Below are 15,723 nucleotides of genomic sequence, written 5' to 3' on the forward strand. Positions count from 1 at the left end.
TGGAGCTCCTCTCACCATACCAGCCAAACCATAATCGTGTCTGCTGCCAGCAGACCACTGAGGATTGTGTCCGGGCCACACCTAGAGCGAGCAGGTGGCTCTCCCTGTGGGAGGCACCAGGGTCTTCCTCCAGTCCGATGGCTCTAAGAATGTGCTTCGGCGTCTGTGTACCTCCTTTCCTCACATCTCAGACAGTCTAAAGAACATATCAGCAGTGGACGTCTTGAATATTAGGCATGTCTTTCCAATGCCTGCCTGCCTGTCTCCACACTCTCTTACCAGGCTGCCACTTGAGTCCACAGTTAAACGTTGGACAAGAGCACAGACTGGCCCTCTGACAGACTGAAATAACGTAACCGAAGCTGAATATTTTTCCTTTTTTTTTTTTAAAAGGATAAGGACCCGAGGCACAATTCCTCCAAGGCCAGGCCTTGACTAGGTGCATCTCAAAATGGACAACAATCTTGTTTTAATCTCCAAAGTCTGCCAATATAAACATAACTCAAAAGAAATCCCACGTTGGACTGTTGTTAACATGTTTTCCAAAGAGAGACTGAGGAAGGACTAATGATCATTTAAGACGATGGCTCTTATGTTCATGGTTATTTCTTCTTAAATTGAGGCGTCATACCCCCACCCAACACTCCCCCACAAGTTATCAGGTACAACACGTGAAACTAGGTGTTATGGTTTTGGGATCATTTTCAAACACTAAACCTTGAATCAGCAGAGACCGTAACTTAGTCTTTTCAACCACAGACCAACCAACATACATTCCACAGTATTAGTCCGTACGTGTGCTCAGTACTTTTAGGCCCAAAGTTTGTACGCTTAGACCGTTTAATCTGTATGTTTGTTGTGCGAGTGAATGTACGGGTGCAAGAGCTTTTTAAAGAAAGGAAGAATGTATGTATGTGTGTTTACATGAGTGTTAGGGGCAGATGTGTCCTTGTACACCTTAACACTCCTCCTATCAGAGGGAGATAGGTGGGTTTTTACCTCTACGGATCATCTCTTTCTACAAACTGTTGTGCGCTGCAGACATGGCACCATAAAAGCAGCATATTAATAAAGAATCCAACAGTTTTTATGTCATGTATCTACAGAAAATGAGCACTAGCCAACTGTACGCACACATATTTGTAAATATGTGCAAAATATACTGAATGTTAAATGCACTGTATGAAGATTTATTTAAAGCTATGTTAACACAATGAGTTTTATCTGTTTCAGCACACATATAGCTATCTGTCTATTGAACGACTTGCATCTGCAAATCTCTCTTGTAGTCAACGCTGCTCATGCATTTTTAAATGTGGTGAAACAGCCAGGCTGGCTGTTTCACCGTCTCTCTTATCATTCCAGCTATCACTGAAAAGTCATGGATCTTTTTGTAGATTTGTTGAGAGCCCTGAGCCCTGGGCGATCGGCTCAGCCCAGAGACTGTAACGATCCCTGCTGTAAATGAGATTAAAGAGATCTAGTCTGGGGTGGACGAGGCAGCTTGTCGGACACTGTATGTGTCTTTGAGGTCACTTTGGTTCGTTTGAGCTTTGCACTATGGCAGCTGCACTATTGTTACTACGGTATGTACAGAGTGGTATCAAATACAGTCTGTTTGATCGTTTCAAAGGGAAAAAAGAAAATGAGATGCATCTTACCCCATGTTTTTAGACACTGTCTTTTTGAATTGAGACAATGAACAAAGGCTTGTAGATGGATTGAACCGAAGGGAAAATAAAACACTAAAACATGAAACCACATCTGTCTTCACATCATGGTCCCTTCCTGCACTGACACTTTTTTTTTTTTTACTATATCATCCTTACACTTGAGAAGCTGGAACCTGCATTTTCTAATGGCTTTTTTTCATAATAAAATTCTTAAATGATGAAGTGACTTTTCATCATATAACTATTTAAACACTCTATACTCTTATATGACATTCAGTGACAAAAACAAGGTATATTAAAATATTATTTTAATTATGAGGACATTATTATAACAACCCAACTTTTGGTTGACAAATCTGCATTAGAAAAGCTACATGTCACCTTTCTTATACCATGGCACAGAGGCATTCAGCTTTCATTAAATAAGTGTAGGAAAGTCATTAACAAGTATGAGAATACGGGTTCACGACAGTCAATACAGAATCTGTCAATCTCAGCTCTTGATCAACGTGATGGATGAGCTCATCCTTCAGTTCTTCAGCTGGCTGCAGTTAAATACTGCGAGGAATGCATGTCTGTCTGCAAAGTGGTTGGTGTACTTCGCTACTGTATGTTTTCATGAGTGGCAGGACAGAGCTGAATGAGGAAAAGTTCTGTTCATGGACGAGGACAGATGTCAGTCTGCGGTCTCTCCGGTGTCCCACTTAGTTTTGGGGTCCTGCCACCAGTTAGCCAGGAAGGATTCCTCGTAGTCTCCCATCCCCTCAAATTCTGCATCAGGATGTTCTGATTCAGAGGCGGCCATCTCTTCAGGACTCACTACCCCCTAAAAATTCAAACAAAACACACTGAGTCAAGTAAGCATGAAGCATGAATTTTAACATTCTGCTTCAATTGGTATCTGGGTTTTCCTTTCTGCACCTATAAATCTGTCACTTTTGCATCCTGTAATTTAGCAGAATCTCTCACAGCCCCCCTCCTCCTATCCCTCTCAGGCCCAGTTAGTGTGCTAAGCTGGGAGGGGCTGACCTGAGTTAAACTGATGTGGCAAAAGCTCAGGAGCCAACACCTCTCAGCCACATACCACATACTGCAGGCAGAACACACAGACCCCCCCCCCCCCCCCCCCCAAAAATAGTATATATCCCCAAAATATATTTAAAAATGAAGAGCAATGTCATCGGCAACAGAAGAAACACACCTCGTCTTCAGTTTGTAGGTAGTTAAGTGAAAACTCCAGCATCTCTTTCTGCTTGGTTGTCTGGTTAAAATACCTCAGGGCCTCCTGAAAAACAAATGCGACATCAGTTCTTGTGTTGACCTGAGCAGCAGGCAAGAACAAACCACTCTCTAACTGTTTTACAGCTCTGAGCTAAGCAGCAAATTTGGCCTTTTGTTTACTGCCTTTTCTCTTCCAGGTTGGGAGCTTTGAAGTATTTACAGCAGCAGCAACAAACTGGGGCAGCTTCAGCAGGAAGAGACCTTTATGGGCCAGTCTAGCTCCACACAAAACCGGTGCACTGCAGGTGACTATACTTTGGTCTAGTATAGTCAGTGTGAACTCTGCCAACAACCTTCTGCTGCCTCTAAATTACGTCAACTGAACCTCCAAAGAGCCCGAGGTGCACTTGATCGGAAAGTAATGAAGTCTTCACTCACAGGCCGAGGCCGGAAGTCGTTTTCCTTGAGGCCCCACTGCTCCTGGTGAAAGCGATAGTACGCTACATTTTGCTGCATCACCTTATCGTTGGGGTCAAACAGCATGTAGCTGGCTGCACAAGGAGCAGCGTTCTTTACATCATTCACTGTAAAGGACCACAAAATGATCCGGGTTACATGGATATAACACACAGCCTGGTTTCAAAAGTCCAAAGTCCAGAGACACCATCTCAGTTCTTACATTTGTAATAGGAAAACTGGAGGTAGTGATACATTGTGGCTACAAACTTCTCCACAAAGAAGCCTCCAACGCTGGGCATTAGGTGATCCTCGCATTTTACCTTACATTTCAGCATGTCCAGGTAGAGATCTGAAGGCGGAAGGACACAAAAACAAATATGTTATTTTCTCACCTAAAACATACTGCACTGAAACTGCTCCTTATAGTCGCTCTCTTCTCACCTGCCAGGGTGGGATAGAAGTCTTTGTACTCCAAGATCTCATATGAGCCCTCGCAGCCCGCTAAGCAGAGGCTGTATATCTCAAAGTACTGTGTGATGGCCTGCTCCATGTTTCGAACACTGTTGCTGAAGTCTCCGTTGTTGTAGAGCGTCACACTCTTGAGGAATACACTCTGGATAGCAGAAAGTAGTATTTGTAAAGTTAGAATTTGAATAGTCAGGTGACTGACTGATACACTACGGCAGTGGCAGTGTCAAGCTACGAACTTCGTACGGCTGCTCCTCGTGGTCGATGAGATATTCTTCCACATCAGACAGTGTCTTGTAGAAGTTCATGTTCTTGGTCAGATGGGGATCTTTGGGGTTCTTCTTCAGGAAGGTGTGAGCTGCTGCCACAGCCTTCTCCAAGTTGTTAAGCTGAGGATAAACAGAGAAGTTAAACCAGACAAAGTTCTACAAACTCATTTAAAAATCTAGGTAAAAGGATTTTGATGTGGTGTTACCCTTTGCCCTCTGAGAGATCACAACAGTAGATTTTTGCCTATCTATAATCACAGTAGTAACAGTAGTGACCAACCACATTACCAAAAGGCCTGGTCCTCATCTCTATGTCTGACAGAGAAGAATAAGGGGTTTGTTTCACAGGAACAGTGGAAGAGACGTGGCACATACTCAAGTAGCCCGCTGCTTCGCCGGCAGGAGGGCGCAACAAAGCAGAAGGGAAATTACAGCCTGCCTCGTACCTCGCTGACTAAAACTTTCCTCCGAGCGAATCAAATCCATTCATTTTTACTTCGAAAAACACACTGCATCAGTTTTGTTGCGCTCGTTAGGCAAGGTTACGGTAAATCCACTTAGACACTATGTTCAAGTATCTCCAGTTAAATCCGTCAAATCGATCTGACCTGTCAGTATTTCACTAACTCTGCTTATTTGGGCTTGAATGTTTAGATGTTTAGTGTAACTTTAGTGTTAGGCCTACGTGGATTTTGCATCCGAGACTTGGACACAACACTCCCACGAATCCTTGGCTCTCACCTGGTAGTATGCATACTGTATGTACTGATACGGTATCCTTTTCTCGAAAGTTTCCAGTAAATCCCTTCGTGGGTATGCGAGTTTAAACACTGGAAAATCCGCCCTGCACCTTTTAAGGCACGCAGCTCTCAGCAGGATGTGGCGCACGACGCGGAGGCTGCTGTCGGCGAACAGGGTATCGTTGTCCCGGCTCACCGAGCTGCAGTTGCGGCTGCAGAAAGCCTCGCTGTCCCGCAGCAGCCGATGGAGCCGCAAGCTCAACTCCAGGAACTTAACGCTCTCTGCCCAGTTCTGCGCCGCGTACTGCTCCAGCGCGTAATTGTACGCGGAGTCCAGCGGCATGATGTCCTTCTGAGGGAAACTTTTAAAGCTGTACTTCTCATACTGAGCCTGAACCAGGGCCGCGAGGAGGCAGGCTAGACCCAAGCTTCTCAGGAGCATCATTACATCCACCGGCTCCAGCAGCAGACTGTCTGTTTTGAATGGATTTGGAAACGTCCCCCTTTCTTTACCAGATTTTGCTCATGACTCGCTGCACGTAGGCTGTGAAGGTAGCGTCGATTTATATGCAGAAAATAAGAATATCTGGTCAAGACTTTCAAAATAAAAGCCCCACTCTTTACTCATCAGTAGCCGATTTTAAAGATCAAAACATTTTTTGATCAGAACAGTCTATGTGCGTTATTTGTTTATTTTGCTTTTGTTACCAATCAATTATTCAATGTACATTTTGTACATAAATACATATATTAAATACATACATTAAAATAAAATCTAGACTTGAACACTCCTGACAGGCTTGATTACACAGTTTTGTTTGGTGTTTGACTAAATTACAACCGTGGCTCAGTTTGAATAAACTCATGTGCGGATTTTGACTAACTGAGCTGAATTTTAATTTTTTTCCTCCAAATTATTCATGTCTTATACTATGCAGTGAAAGAGAAAGGTGAGCAGCTCCTGTTTTACAAGTTGTACTTGTTCACCACTGACTTGGACAGTTCCCTTAAAACATGTTTGTCATCTGAGTTTTTTGGTATTTAGTCTAAGGGTAGAGACACACCAAGCCAACAGCAAAGAGCCAGGGTGACAGACTCTCACTGACAGCCCACTTTTAAGTTCTGACTGGCCTTTGGTCTGAAGATGTGTTGTTTGCTGATACATTTAAATGCTGCCCATGTTTTACTTCACCAGTTTGCTAATTTATACATTTTTTAGTTATGAAAAAGCAGATAAAACAGGTTAATGGTATCAGCAGCACTACAGCTGTCGATTTGAAACTTTTGACAATTATCTTGAAAACAAGAAGCGTGAACTTCCGGTATAAATGGCGATAACTCCAATGCGCTTGACGCAGACGTCACAGTCTGAGTTCAACTCAAAAAGGGTTTTCCTCAGTGTTTTCCAGGGTCTTATCACCCAACAGGCCAAAATTTAAGATATGAACATATAAAAACCTCTTTTTTAACTTTAATTGTAAATTCATTTATATTTTTTTGCTTAAACCGCTCAAACTGTAGATCGTGTAATTATATTACAGAGCTGTGAACTTTGCAGGCTTCATTTCTGAAAACAGACAAGCTGCGACTTAGCTCAAAAACCAGCTGCATAGTTGACACATCACTTCTGGGCAAAACTAACCCCCAGGTCTGCAATAGCCCATGAGTAACCTTTCATAGAAGCCCAGAGCAAATTGTCTTTGTAAATGTCTATGACCCACAACATGTTTTATCATTTATCCAAAAGCAATTCTTAGTATAACAACTATTTAAAATGTACAATATAAAAAGATTGTGGCAACGAATTATAAATTACATTATTTTGGGCGCATCTCAGACGTGAGTGTCCCCGAGGGGCCGGGCCTTTGGTCCAGGCATTACACGTTTGCAGAATTCCACTGAAAAGTGGGTGGGGGCCCAGGGGCCACTCCTCCTGCTGCCCCTCCTGTTGCTCCTCTAAACCCGAAAGATGCGCTAAGTGAGCCGGAGAGAGACCGGACAAAGGTTGGTCAATTTCCTATTCAGAATAAAAGCACACAATAAAACCAGTCATTTGAAGAAATATATGGTGGTGCTTTGAATTTTAAGTAATGTCTCAGTACACACTGACTTTTCATTAAACCTCATCTTTCTTATAGAAAGTAGAGTTTCTTATGTCTGAGTTAGATTAGTGGTTGCTGGTGGAAATATTAGTGTGTTTTATATAGGCCTTTTGGATAAGAAGCTTATTTTTCTGTCAAAGACTTTAAAATTACTGTAATGGTATCATGAAAAATGATTCATCAGTGATTGATCAGAAAGAAATGATTAGTTGATTGAGACCCTTTACAATAAATTTGGAATCACTTTCCACTTTTATCAACTTCATATTCACAATTTTAACTTATTAAAATAGACATGCCAAATTCTTATATAAGGCTATTATTTTTGTAACCAAAACAGGAAGTAGTTCATCTTATTCAAGTAAACTTCACGTACCCAGACTGTCCCAAACTACTTTTCTCTCCATTTCATCCACATCCTCCCGCTGCTACACGGACTCTCTGAGCCCTGGGAGCTCCTGCACTGTATTGTCATAACTTTGCAAATGGATTTAATAATATATTCGCTTTTATTTGCCCTTCACGTCACGTTGGTCTGTTGCAGCCCGGGGCTTTTATTGGACGTTGTTATCGATCGTTACCACATCCCGAGGTTTTGTCCTCGAGAGGTGCAAACCGAGGATTTTATCCGCTATCACTTTAACGGGACTTTCTATGTAGACGGCAAGACATTTGACTCCAGGTGAAGCTGTGGTTCATTTACACTGTGCTCACTGGTCTTTGTCAGGGACTGACTGGTACTGTGTGTGTGTGTGTGTGAGGGAGAGAACAGGCTGCAAACACGCTTCAGATGAGGCCGCGTAATTATAACTTCCTGTGTGTAATGATACTCAGTAGTCCTGTTTTAGTAACATTTGCATGTTTCCAGTGCGCAAAAGGCTGCGAATGCATTGAAGATGTCTGCACAGTAACATTTATTTGTGTCTTAAAACAAAAACAAAAAAACTTCAGGAGTCCTGTAAGGAGTCCCTGATGGACTGAGGCTGGCAGACAGTTTAGTGCAGCTGTGATAACTTCTGCAGATGTGTCCTTATCATCATAATGAGTCAAACAACCTTCTGTGTGTTTTTTTAAAGTTAAATGCAAAAACAAACTGGGTAAACACGTTAAAGCCAAGACTGAGGTAAAACCCTGAGGTAAATGATATTGCTGATGTGGGTGGAACATTGGATGCTGGTTTTATAGCACTATAAAACCTTCCTGGCATCATGTCGTGAATTAGAGGGAACAAATTTTGAAGTTTTTTTTTTTTTCTAGATTTCAAAGTGTTTTGACTTTTGGTACAAAAGGTACTTTCCACCAATTACATGTTTTCATTCACTCCTCCCCCACTGTTTACAGCCATGACCGAGGCAAGGCCTTCGTCAGCCAGGTCGGCCTGGGCAGACTCATCACAGGGATGGACCGTGGTCTTCAGGGCATGTGTGTCAATGAGCGCAGGAGGATCACAGTCCCCCCACACCTGGCGTATGGAAGCATAGGAACAGGTGTGATGAAAACAGCAGCAGATCTCACTGCGTTTGATGATGTCTGGTAGTTTCTGACAGTCTGTGCTGTTTGTCTCACAGGTGGGGTTATTCCTCCTGATGCTGTGTTGGTGTATGATGTTCTCCTGCTGGACATATGGAACACAGAGGACGAAGTCCAGATCCGCACGATCAGCAAACCTGCTACCTGCAGACGTACCACTGTGGTGTCGGATTTTGTTCGTTACCACTACAACGGCACCCTACTGACCGGTGAAACCTTTGAGTCCAGGTGAGAGCGAACACGGCAGACGGTGCATTGTCGTCCAATGTCGTCTAGTGTAGGGATATATCAGGAAGTACTTCCTATCTGTTATTGCGTTTTTCAAGAACTCTGATCTGTTTTTATTTAGTTACTCGAGGAATGCAACCTATGACACATACTTAGGACAGGGCGACGTTATCAAAGGCATGGATGAGGGTCTTCTGGGCATGTGTCTTGGAGAGACACGCATCATCATCGTTCCACCCTTCTTGGCTTATGGAGAGAACGGCTATGGTATTAAATAATGATGCTATCAATAAAAATAATGATGAAAATTATGCCTTAAGTTATTATGGCATGAAAATGATGCTTTATGTTAATATAACATGAAAATGGTGCATCTAGTGAAAAGTATGCCTTAGTGTAGTATGTGCTGAAAATGATCCCTTAGTGTTGCATCTGGTGAAACGTGTGCCTTATTATAGCTTGGTTGAAAAATATGCCCTGGCAAAATATGTGGTCAGAATTGTACCTTAGTATAGTATGTGCTGAAAATTATGTCTTTGTATAGAAAGTTTTGAAAGTTATGTCTTAGTGAAGCATCGTATGAAAAGTATTCTTTATTACAGCTTGTGTGAAAAAATAACCCCCAGTATATGTGGTGTTAGTGTAGTTTGTGGTGAAAATGATGCTATAGTAGGTTGTGAATATTATTCCTTAGTAGGGTTTGAAAATGATGCGTTAATATAACATCTGGTGAAATGTGTGCTTTATAATATGTTAAAAAATATACCCTTCCCTTGCCCTTGTAGCTCCACCCCTGCCTTGACAATATTTGAACAGTGTATGTATTAAAAGTATTTTCCCCAACAGGAACTGTTGTCCCTCCTCAGGCTACGCTGGTATTTGAGGTGCTGTTGGTTGATGTGTTCAACCCTAAGGATGATCTAATCGTGGAGGTCAAGGAGGTGCCTGAAGGCTGCACCCGCAGGACTGTGACTGGAGATTACATCCGCTACCACTACAATGGTACCTTCCAGGATGGCAAGGCCTTCGACTCGAGGTATACCTGTGATATCTGCATTCTCAGAGTATTACAACATGAAAAATATATAGAATTAACTGTGACTTGGACATTTCTCTTGACAGCTACCAGCGAAATAGCACCTACAACACTTACATCGGCATGGGATATGTGATCCACGGGATGGACAAAGCTCTGCAGGGGCTGTGCATGGGAGAGAAAAGGAGGATCACTATCCCGCCTCACATGGCGTACGGCGAAGAAGGAATTGGTGAGTTAATACATGCTCTTAGGAGAATTTCAAACAACACTTGGAATGACAAAACAAACCACTAAGTGTTGTTTATGTTTATAACACTGCCTAGTTTGTTTCTTTTGCAGGAGAACTCATTCCTGGCTCTGCTGTGTTGGTCTTTGACATCCACATCATTGATTTTCACAACTCCAAAGACTCGGTCCAGATTCAAGTTACCCGCAAGCCTCAGGAATGTAACGTGACCAGTGAAGCTGATGATCTGATCCAGTACCGTTATAATTGCTCCTTGATGGACGGCACCCTGCTGTACTCCTCGTGAGCGCCCTCTGCTGTTCACTCTGCTACACTGCATCCCACTCCTGGTTCATGCATGTAATCATTGCTGGCTCCTTGTCTGACAGATTTCAGTGTGCCTGATAATATACCATTTAAGTATCCATGACATCAACATGCATACCTGCATGGCTCAAGGTTTTGATACACTGAAACGTTTCATTAGCTTGGATTTACTTTCTTTCATTTAGATGAGAGGGTTAACAGGTTGTGTGTTACTTTCCAGGGACCAGTATGACTCACCTTCCATCACAATACTTGGGGCAAATAAGGTGATCCCGGGTTTGGAGGAGGGTTTGAGTGGCATGTGTGTGGGCGAGAGGAGAGAGGTGATCATTCCTCCCCACTGGGGTCATGGTGAAAATGGAGGTAAGCCACTGGTACTCCTCAGATATCACTATCCACACACTTTCGTTTTAGTGCTGAATCATGTTTTGGTGATGGTGTTTGTTTTTAGCTGGGGAAGTTCCTGGGAGTGCAGTGCTCATGTTTGAGCTGGAGCTGATGGAGCTGCAGAAGGGTGTACCTGAAGGCTACATGTTTGTGTGGCTGGGAGACGGCCCTGATCCCCTCTTTCCTGCAATGGATCTCAACGGTGACAAAGAGGTTCCTCTAGAGGAGGTAAGCTGACAAAATACATCCAGTCCAACACCTGCTGTATGCATTTTAAAAAGCCTGGACATGAGCAGTGAAATTCTGTTTAACAATGCAACCCTGTCTCCTATTTTCTCTAGTTTTCAAGTTTCATCATGATCCAAGTTAAAGAGGGGAAAGGTCGTCTTCGGCCAGGGGTTGATGCAGATAGCATCATTAAGGATATGTTCAATAACCAGGACCAGAACAAAGATGGGAAGATTGTAGAAGATGAGCTGAAACTTAAAGAGGACGAGCCTGAACAAGTGACACGAGATGAGTTATAAAGGGGACATGACGAGAATTTCAGTGGTGGTAAAGAACTGGATCACAGTGGCAGGGTTGAAGTTGTCATCACAGGAATTGTCGTGCAACTATTTTGAAATTGTTTCAAATATTGAAACATTGTTGTGCCTTTATTTAAGGCAGTAAGACAGATTGCTCCAAAACAGATTAATGCCATCTGTTGCAGTAGAACTGGTCCAAGGATTCTGTATTTAAGGGGTTAGTATGTTGTGCACAGTAATCAGGTCTTTGAAAATGTGAAAGGAGGAAAATGGGCAAAGAAAATGTGTTTAAAACATGAACTCAAGCATTTCAATTAAACTACTTAAAATTGGGGGATGGGCTTTTTGGGGAGGGCCCATCTTTTAGAATATTCCACTTTGTATGTCAAAATATGTATCTAATATATATATATATATATATGTTAAAATAATATTTATCTATGTAGAATTAAAATCAATCTTGTCCCTGTAGACTCCTCCCTTCCATAAAAAAGATGAAAAACCACTAGTTGTACAGTTTTTAGGAAATGGTTAGTTTTTCTGTTACAGAAAATTATTAGTATGTTGTTAAACATTTTAGAATAAAAATGTTAATATTAACACAGAGGCAACACCAGCTCTTTTTCCTTCTCTGTTCATGGACAGCTGAGGCCCTGCAGATTGATGTGGCCTGTTTTTAAAGAACCATAAAGATCAGGAAATGTATTTTAACAACTTTTTATTTCAGATAAACTGCAACAGGTAAAAAGTTTGGACAAAAGAGTGCACGATTTACTGTAAGAGATATATTATCCACTAATGACAAAAACAAAATCAGTCACTCTCAGATGCTGCACTATAAACAACTTTAAACCTTTTTAGAAACTTGTGCCTTAGAAAGTCATGAGATTTGAATTTAAAATAAGTGCGGCAGTGAAGACATAACAAAAGCCTGTCATGTTCTGTTTTTCTTGATAAAACATTTCTGAGGTAGAAGTTCTTAAAAATGACCTGTCAATCTTAAAAAAAGATCTAGACATTTTTATGTGTGGCAGAAACTGGAACATTTGGTCAACATTTTAAAACATCCAGTTTAACGTTAGCCATTTACAGTATAGCCTAAAAGCAATTTAACTGTAAACGTGAGAGGAAAGCCAATGGAAAGGGATGATGGATGATGATGATGTGTATGAGCTGCAGTTGTCTATTAGACTTGTGAAAATTCTGTCAGTTGTTTATGCTAACCTAGCTTCATTCACACAAAAGGTCTGTAGTGTTTAGCAAAATAAAAAATAATTCTTAGTTATTGACCTAGGCTTCCAGCTAGTCCTTTCTGAGCCAGAGTCTCCTCAGCTGGTGGCACCAGTGTCCACTGGCCAGTAGATTAGGGATTCACTCAATTCTTAGTTCACTTATTGTCAGTAAGGTAGAGCAAGATAGCATTAGGCACGTCCAAGGTTTCATCCTTTGCCAACACAATATCGTATGAGTCCAGGTATGCTTGTTTTCTGTCCTCCACCTGGGAAAAAAACAGAAGTGTGTACTGAACTGTCAAAATACGACTATTTAACATATAAAACTTTGGGAGTGTTATTAGTTTAAGGAGGTTAAATGTGAATGTTTGGAGTTCTTACATTTATATCAGGGTGGCAGGTACTGAATATGATGCAGTCATTCTAATAAACATAAGAGTGTGTGCGCTGTATCTACCTTATCATTGAGGAACCCGATCTTGAGAATGTTTTTAAGGTCTTGCACCCCATCAGCCATGTGTAGATCTCCCAGAGAGTCTCCCAGCAGTACTACATTAGGCCGTGTCCGCAGGTCCTGGAAGTGGTCTGTGTTGAGCAGGGCCCCTTCCCTTTTATTGTAGATGTGGATCAGCTCTCCCTTAAAGGCCCTCAATACTCCCTGTCCAAGCAAATCAAGACATCTCTCCATCATCCAAAGCCTCATCAACTGCTATGGGATTCAGAGTGCGGTATGTCCGTGGCTACTCACTGACTCATCAAAGTCCATGTAGTTAGAAATGACTTTGACGTTGCGGTGGAAGATGCCAGCCTGTCGAATGACCTCCTCCAGGATGTCTCCTATTCCAGCAGAGAAGATGAGCAGAGGGATGTTCTGCTGATTCAAGCAGTCAAAGAAGCGCTTGAAGCCCTCCCTGTTAAAGCATCAACTTAATATTAGTACCTGCGATAGCAAATCTTTTCCACACTTTAACTACCAATGATTTTCAGGGAAGTAGGTTTCCTCACCTTAACATGGCATCAGACTCACGTACGGCCGTAGCCAGCAGGTCTTTCCTGATCTTCTGTTCTACCAGTAACTCATGAGCTTTAGTCCACCTGTAAGATATAAAAACACCACATCTGTTAAAACACATTAAAATACAGAGAAGTTCATAAATACTAAATGTTTTGGTTTCTTAGTTTAAATACTACAAAGCAATATTGTGATGTCCTGGATCAGTGTCATCAAGCTTTCTTGAAAACTCACCACTCGACCATAAGAGGCAGTTTCTCCTCTGCAGATCGTGATGTGTCAATCTCTATGGGGTAGTATATGTTCAGCAGTTCAGTCAGCTGAGGAAGACATGAAACTATTAAAAAACTGGAATGTGAGCCTTTACGATGATCTTTAGTTGACAGTTTCTTGTCAGATTATATCACAGGATCAGAAGGTAAATAATTAGGGGTCACAGATGTTTCTCTTAGGTCTATGTAATTGTGTCAATAGCTACAACAGAACAGTCAATGTAAAAGCATAGAAAAATCTGATCTTATTGAAAAACATGCCTGAGTGCAGATGCAAAAGAAGAGAAGAAGCTAAAACAAGGACACTTAAAATATCTGCACTTTGCTGAATAGATGCATTTCATAGATCAGTGATCTTTATATTTCAATTCATCACTTTGCCCACTAGAGGGGAGCCAGACTAAATATAAAAGATGTTCATGACCAATTCCATGTATTTGTTTTACTGGCTTCAGATCTGAGGGAAAAATGACACATAGCTCACAGATCTAACAAGTAGAAAACGCAAGATTTGTATACTGTCAAATACATATATTCTAATTATGTAATGTTCAAAAGAAAAAAAAGCAAATGTGTCAGAGTGGTTATTTATACGTTATCATATTACCAAACATTATTCAGTATTACGTACTAAGTACAGTTCGGTGACAATCTCAAAGTGTGTATCAGCAAGAAACTGGTGATACACAACTGATGTCTCATGATACAGGGATTATGATTTAATAAACTGTGATAATGTAAACAAGGTGACATATTGCAGTTTAAGCATGATGCAAAATGAACCATCGTCTGCCATGAATCCTTGCAAGTCAACTAATTTTTGCACGATGCAAGTCAACTAATTTTTGCAAGATGCAAGTCAACTAATTTTTAAAAATCAGTGTTCTTTGAGAATTAATGCATCACATAATATCGTGATAATTGTGTTGCTATTGTCTTATCTACTCAAAACAACACAATTCTACGCGTAAGTGAACCTTTAAAAAAACAAATGTCACCAAATACCTGCTTTGGCTCAGAAGCTTTTTTTCTTACCTTTTCTTTACAGTCACTGGTGATAAGGTTGCTGTTTTCAAGAATATCTGAAAACAAAATACACATACACGCATAGTTACATCATCACAAAACGACATTTAGCCCAAATCTGACTTTATGCATGACAAACCCATAATGCAGACAGACTTACTGTGAGAAGTAGGACACCTTTTACCATTGTATGCAAATCTTGTTAGGGTCATATCAAAATCCGTGATCACCTGGGTCAGAAAAGAAAAAAAACATGAACATCCACCTTCTTGTTTAGAGATGATTGTGTCCATAAAGGCTGTCAGAGATGTTCTGCACCTGCACAGTGTTGGAGCCAGCCTTCACCATGGACTGCAGGATCTCCTGGACCCTCTGAGGGTCCTTCATACACACTGAGGGGTTGGACAACTCCGGGATCTGAGCAGAGAAAATGAGATGTAGAAGCGGTTACACAATATGCTAATGCGTACAAGTCCATTAACTCTAGCTAGCCATGGCACTACAGCTAGCTAGTTAGCTAGCAGCTATGTGAGTTTGCCGCTTACTGCGGCATCCTTCTCCGTGCTAGACATCCCGCTAAAACCTGCTGAGGAAGGTTACCATTTTCTTAGAAGGTGCTGATGATCCGTAAAGGGTATTTGACAAAATATGTCATCAGCTGTCCGTCTGTGTTGACATGTAATGTTGCTACGGCTGAATTAGCCAGAGCGGTTCCGCTGTCTTTCAGTACAGCCCCAAGTGTGGAGATTTTTTACACTTCCGGTTTTAATAATAGCGTAGCCAAGAGACTGAGATGTTAAGCTTGCAAGAAATCGTAGGTGGAAGCTACCATAGCAAATTATGATGAAAGTGAAATGAAACAAGTAATAATATTTAAACACATATTCAAACTGTTTTTCGAAGAAACAGGCCAACGTCTATTATTTCCGGATGGAGTTTTCGCAATTACGAGCTTAATAGGAGTACGTGGAGTAAGCATTACTAT

At 41.5% G+C, this 15,723-nt stretch overlaps 3 protein-coding genes across 4 annotated transcripts; 1 reads left to right on the forward strand and 2 right to left on the reverse strand.

Moving 5' to 3' along the window:
- Window positions 1-1,996: 1,996 nt before the first annotated feature.
- p3h4 (prolyl 3-hydroxylase family member 4 (inactive)) lies at window positions 1,997-5,385 on the reverse strand. Its single transcript, XM_026324562.2, has 7 exons — window positions 4,832-5,385; window positions 4,061-4,210; window positions 3,795-3,966; window positions 3,574-3,702; window positions 3,333-3,478; window positions 2,875-2,958; window positions 1,997-2,499 (listed from the first exon to the last, which is right to left on the reverse strand). The coding sequence occupies exons 1-7, from the start codon at window positions 5,273-5,275 to the stop codon at window positions 2,350-2,352; spliced, it is 1,275 nt and encodes a 424-aa protein (XP_026180347.1). The 5' UTR covers window positions 5,276-5,385; the 3' UTR covers window positions 1,997-2,349.
- A 1,937-nt stretch (window positions 5,386-7,322) lies between these two features.
- On the forward strand, window positions 7,323-11,802 carry fkbp10a (FKBP prolyl isomerase 10a). The gene is made up of 10 exons (XM_026324561.1): window positions 7,323-7,614; window positions 8,274-8,419; window positions 8,501-8,690; window positions 8,812-8,957; window positions 9,537-9,726; window positions 9,813-9,958; window positions 10,069-10,258; window positions 10,503-10,645; window positions 10,734-10,897; window positions 11,011-11,802. Exons 1-10 carry the CDS (start codon window positions 7,418-7,420, stop codon window positions 11,194-11,196), a joined length of 1,698 nt encoding a protein of 565 aa, XP_026180346.1. The 5' UTR covers window positions 7,323-7,417; the 3' UTR covers window positions 11,197-11,802.
- Window positions 11,803-11,897: 95 nt separating this feature from the next.
- Window positions 11,898-15,536, reverse strand: LOC113140672 (cytosolic 5'-nucleotidase 3). 2 transcript variants are annotated; one of them, XM_026324564.1, is made up of 9 exons: window positions 15,339-15,536; window positions 15,057-15,155; window positions 14,899-14,968; window positions 14,748-14,794; window positions 13,675-13,760; window positions 13,434-13,523; window positions 13,177-13,339; window positions 12,886-13,086; window positions 11,898-12,694 (listed from the first exon to the last, which is right to left on the reverse strand). In XM_026324564.1, the coding sequence occupies exons 1-9, from the start codon at window positions 15,339-15,341 to the stop codon at window positions 12,584-12,586; spliced, it is 870 nt and encodes a 289-aa protein (XP_026180349.1). In that variant the 5' UTR covers window positions 15,342-15,536; the 3' UTR covers window positions 11,898-12,583. The 2 variants fall into 2 exon arrangements, with proteins under 2 accessions (XP_026180349.1, XP_026180348.1); XM_026324563.1 differs by lacking the exon at window positions 15,339-15,536 and adding an exon at window positions 15,284-15,325.
- Between the last annotated feature and the right edge of the window lie 187 nt (window positions 15,537-15,723).

This window comes from Mastacembelus armatus, chromosome 8 (assembly GCF_900324485.2).
Source record: "Mastacembelus armatus chromosome 8, fMasArm1.2, whole genome shotgun sequence".
Lineage (NCBI taxonomy): Eukaryota > Metazoa > Chordata > Actinopteri > Synbranchiformes > Mastacembelidae > Mastacembelus > Mastacembelus armatus.

What these genes read in the sequence shown, in the direction of transcription:
- p3h4 (XM_026324562.2), bottom strand. Translation starts at nt 5,275, where the DNA reads ATGATGCTCCTGAGAAGCTTGGGTCTAGCCTGCCTCCTCGCGGCCCTG. An exon ending in CTTCTATCCCACCCTGGCAG is followed by an intron (nt 3,703 to 3,794) that starts GTGAGAAGAGAG and finishes TTCCGCCTTCAG; the next exon opens with ATCTCTACCTGGACATGCTG. An exon ending in ACGACTTCCGGCCTCGGCCT is followed by an intron (nt 2,959 to 3,332) that starts GTGAGTGAAGAC and finishes TTTGTTTTTCAG; the next exon opens with GAGGCCCTGAGGTATTTTAA.
- fkbp10a (XM_026324561.1), top strand. Translation starts at nt 7,418, where the DNA reads ATGGATTTAATAATATATTCGCTTTTATTTGCCCTTCACGTCACGTTG. An exon ending in TTATGGAGAGAACGGCTATG is followed by an intron (nt 8,958 to 9,536) that starts GTATTAAATAAT and finishes TTTCCCCAACAG; the next exon opens with GAACTGTTGTCCCTCCTCAG. An exon ending in AAGAGGTTCCTCTAGAGGAG is followed by an intron (nt 10,898 to 11,010) that starts GTAAGCTGACAA and finishes TATTTTCTCTAG; the next exon opens with TTTTCAAGTTTCATCATGAT.
- LOC113140672 (XM_026324563.1), bottom strand. Translation starts at nt 15,310, where the DNA reads ATGTCTAGCACGGAGAAGGATGCCGCA. An exon ending in CTGGCTCCAACACTGTGCAG is followed by an intron (nt 14,969 to 15,056) that starts GTGCAGAACATC and finishes TTTCTGACCCAG; the next exon opens with GTGATCACGGATTTTGATAT. An exon ending in TCGGGTTCCTCAATGATAAG is followed by an intron (nt 12,695 to 12,885) that starts GTAGATACAGCG and finishes TTTTTTTCCCAG; the next exon opens with GTGGAGGACAGAAAACAAGC.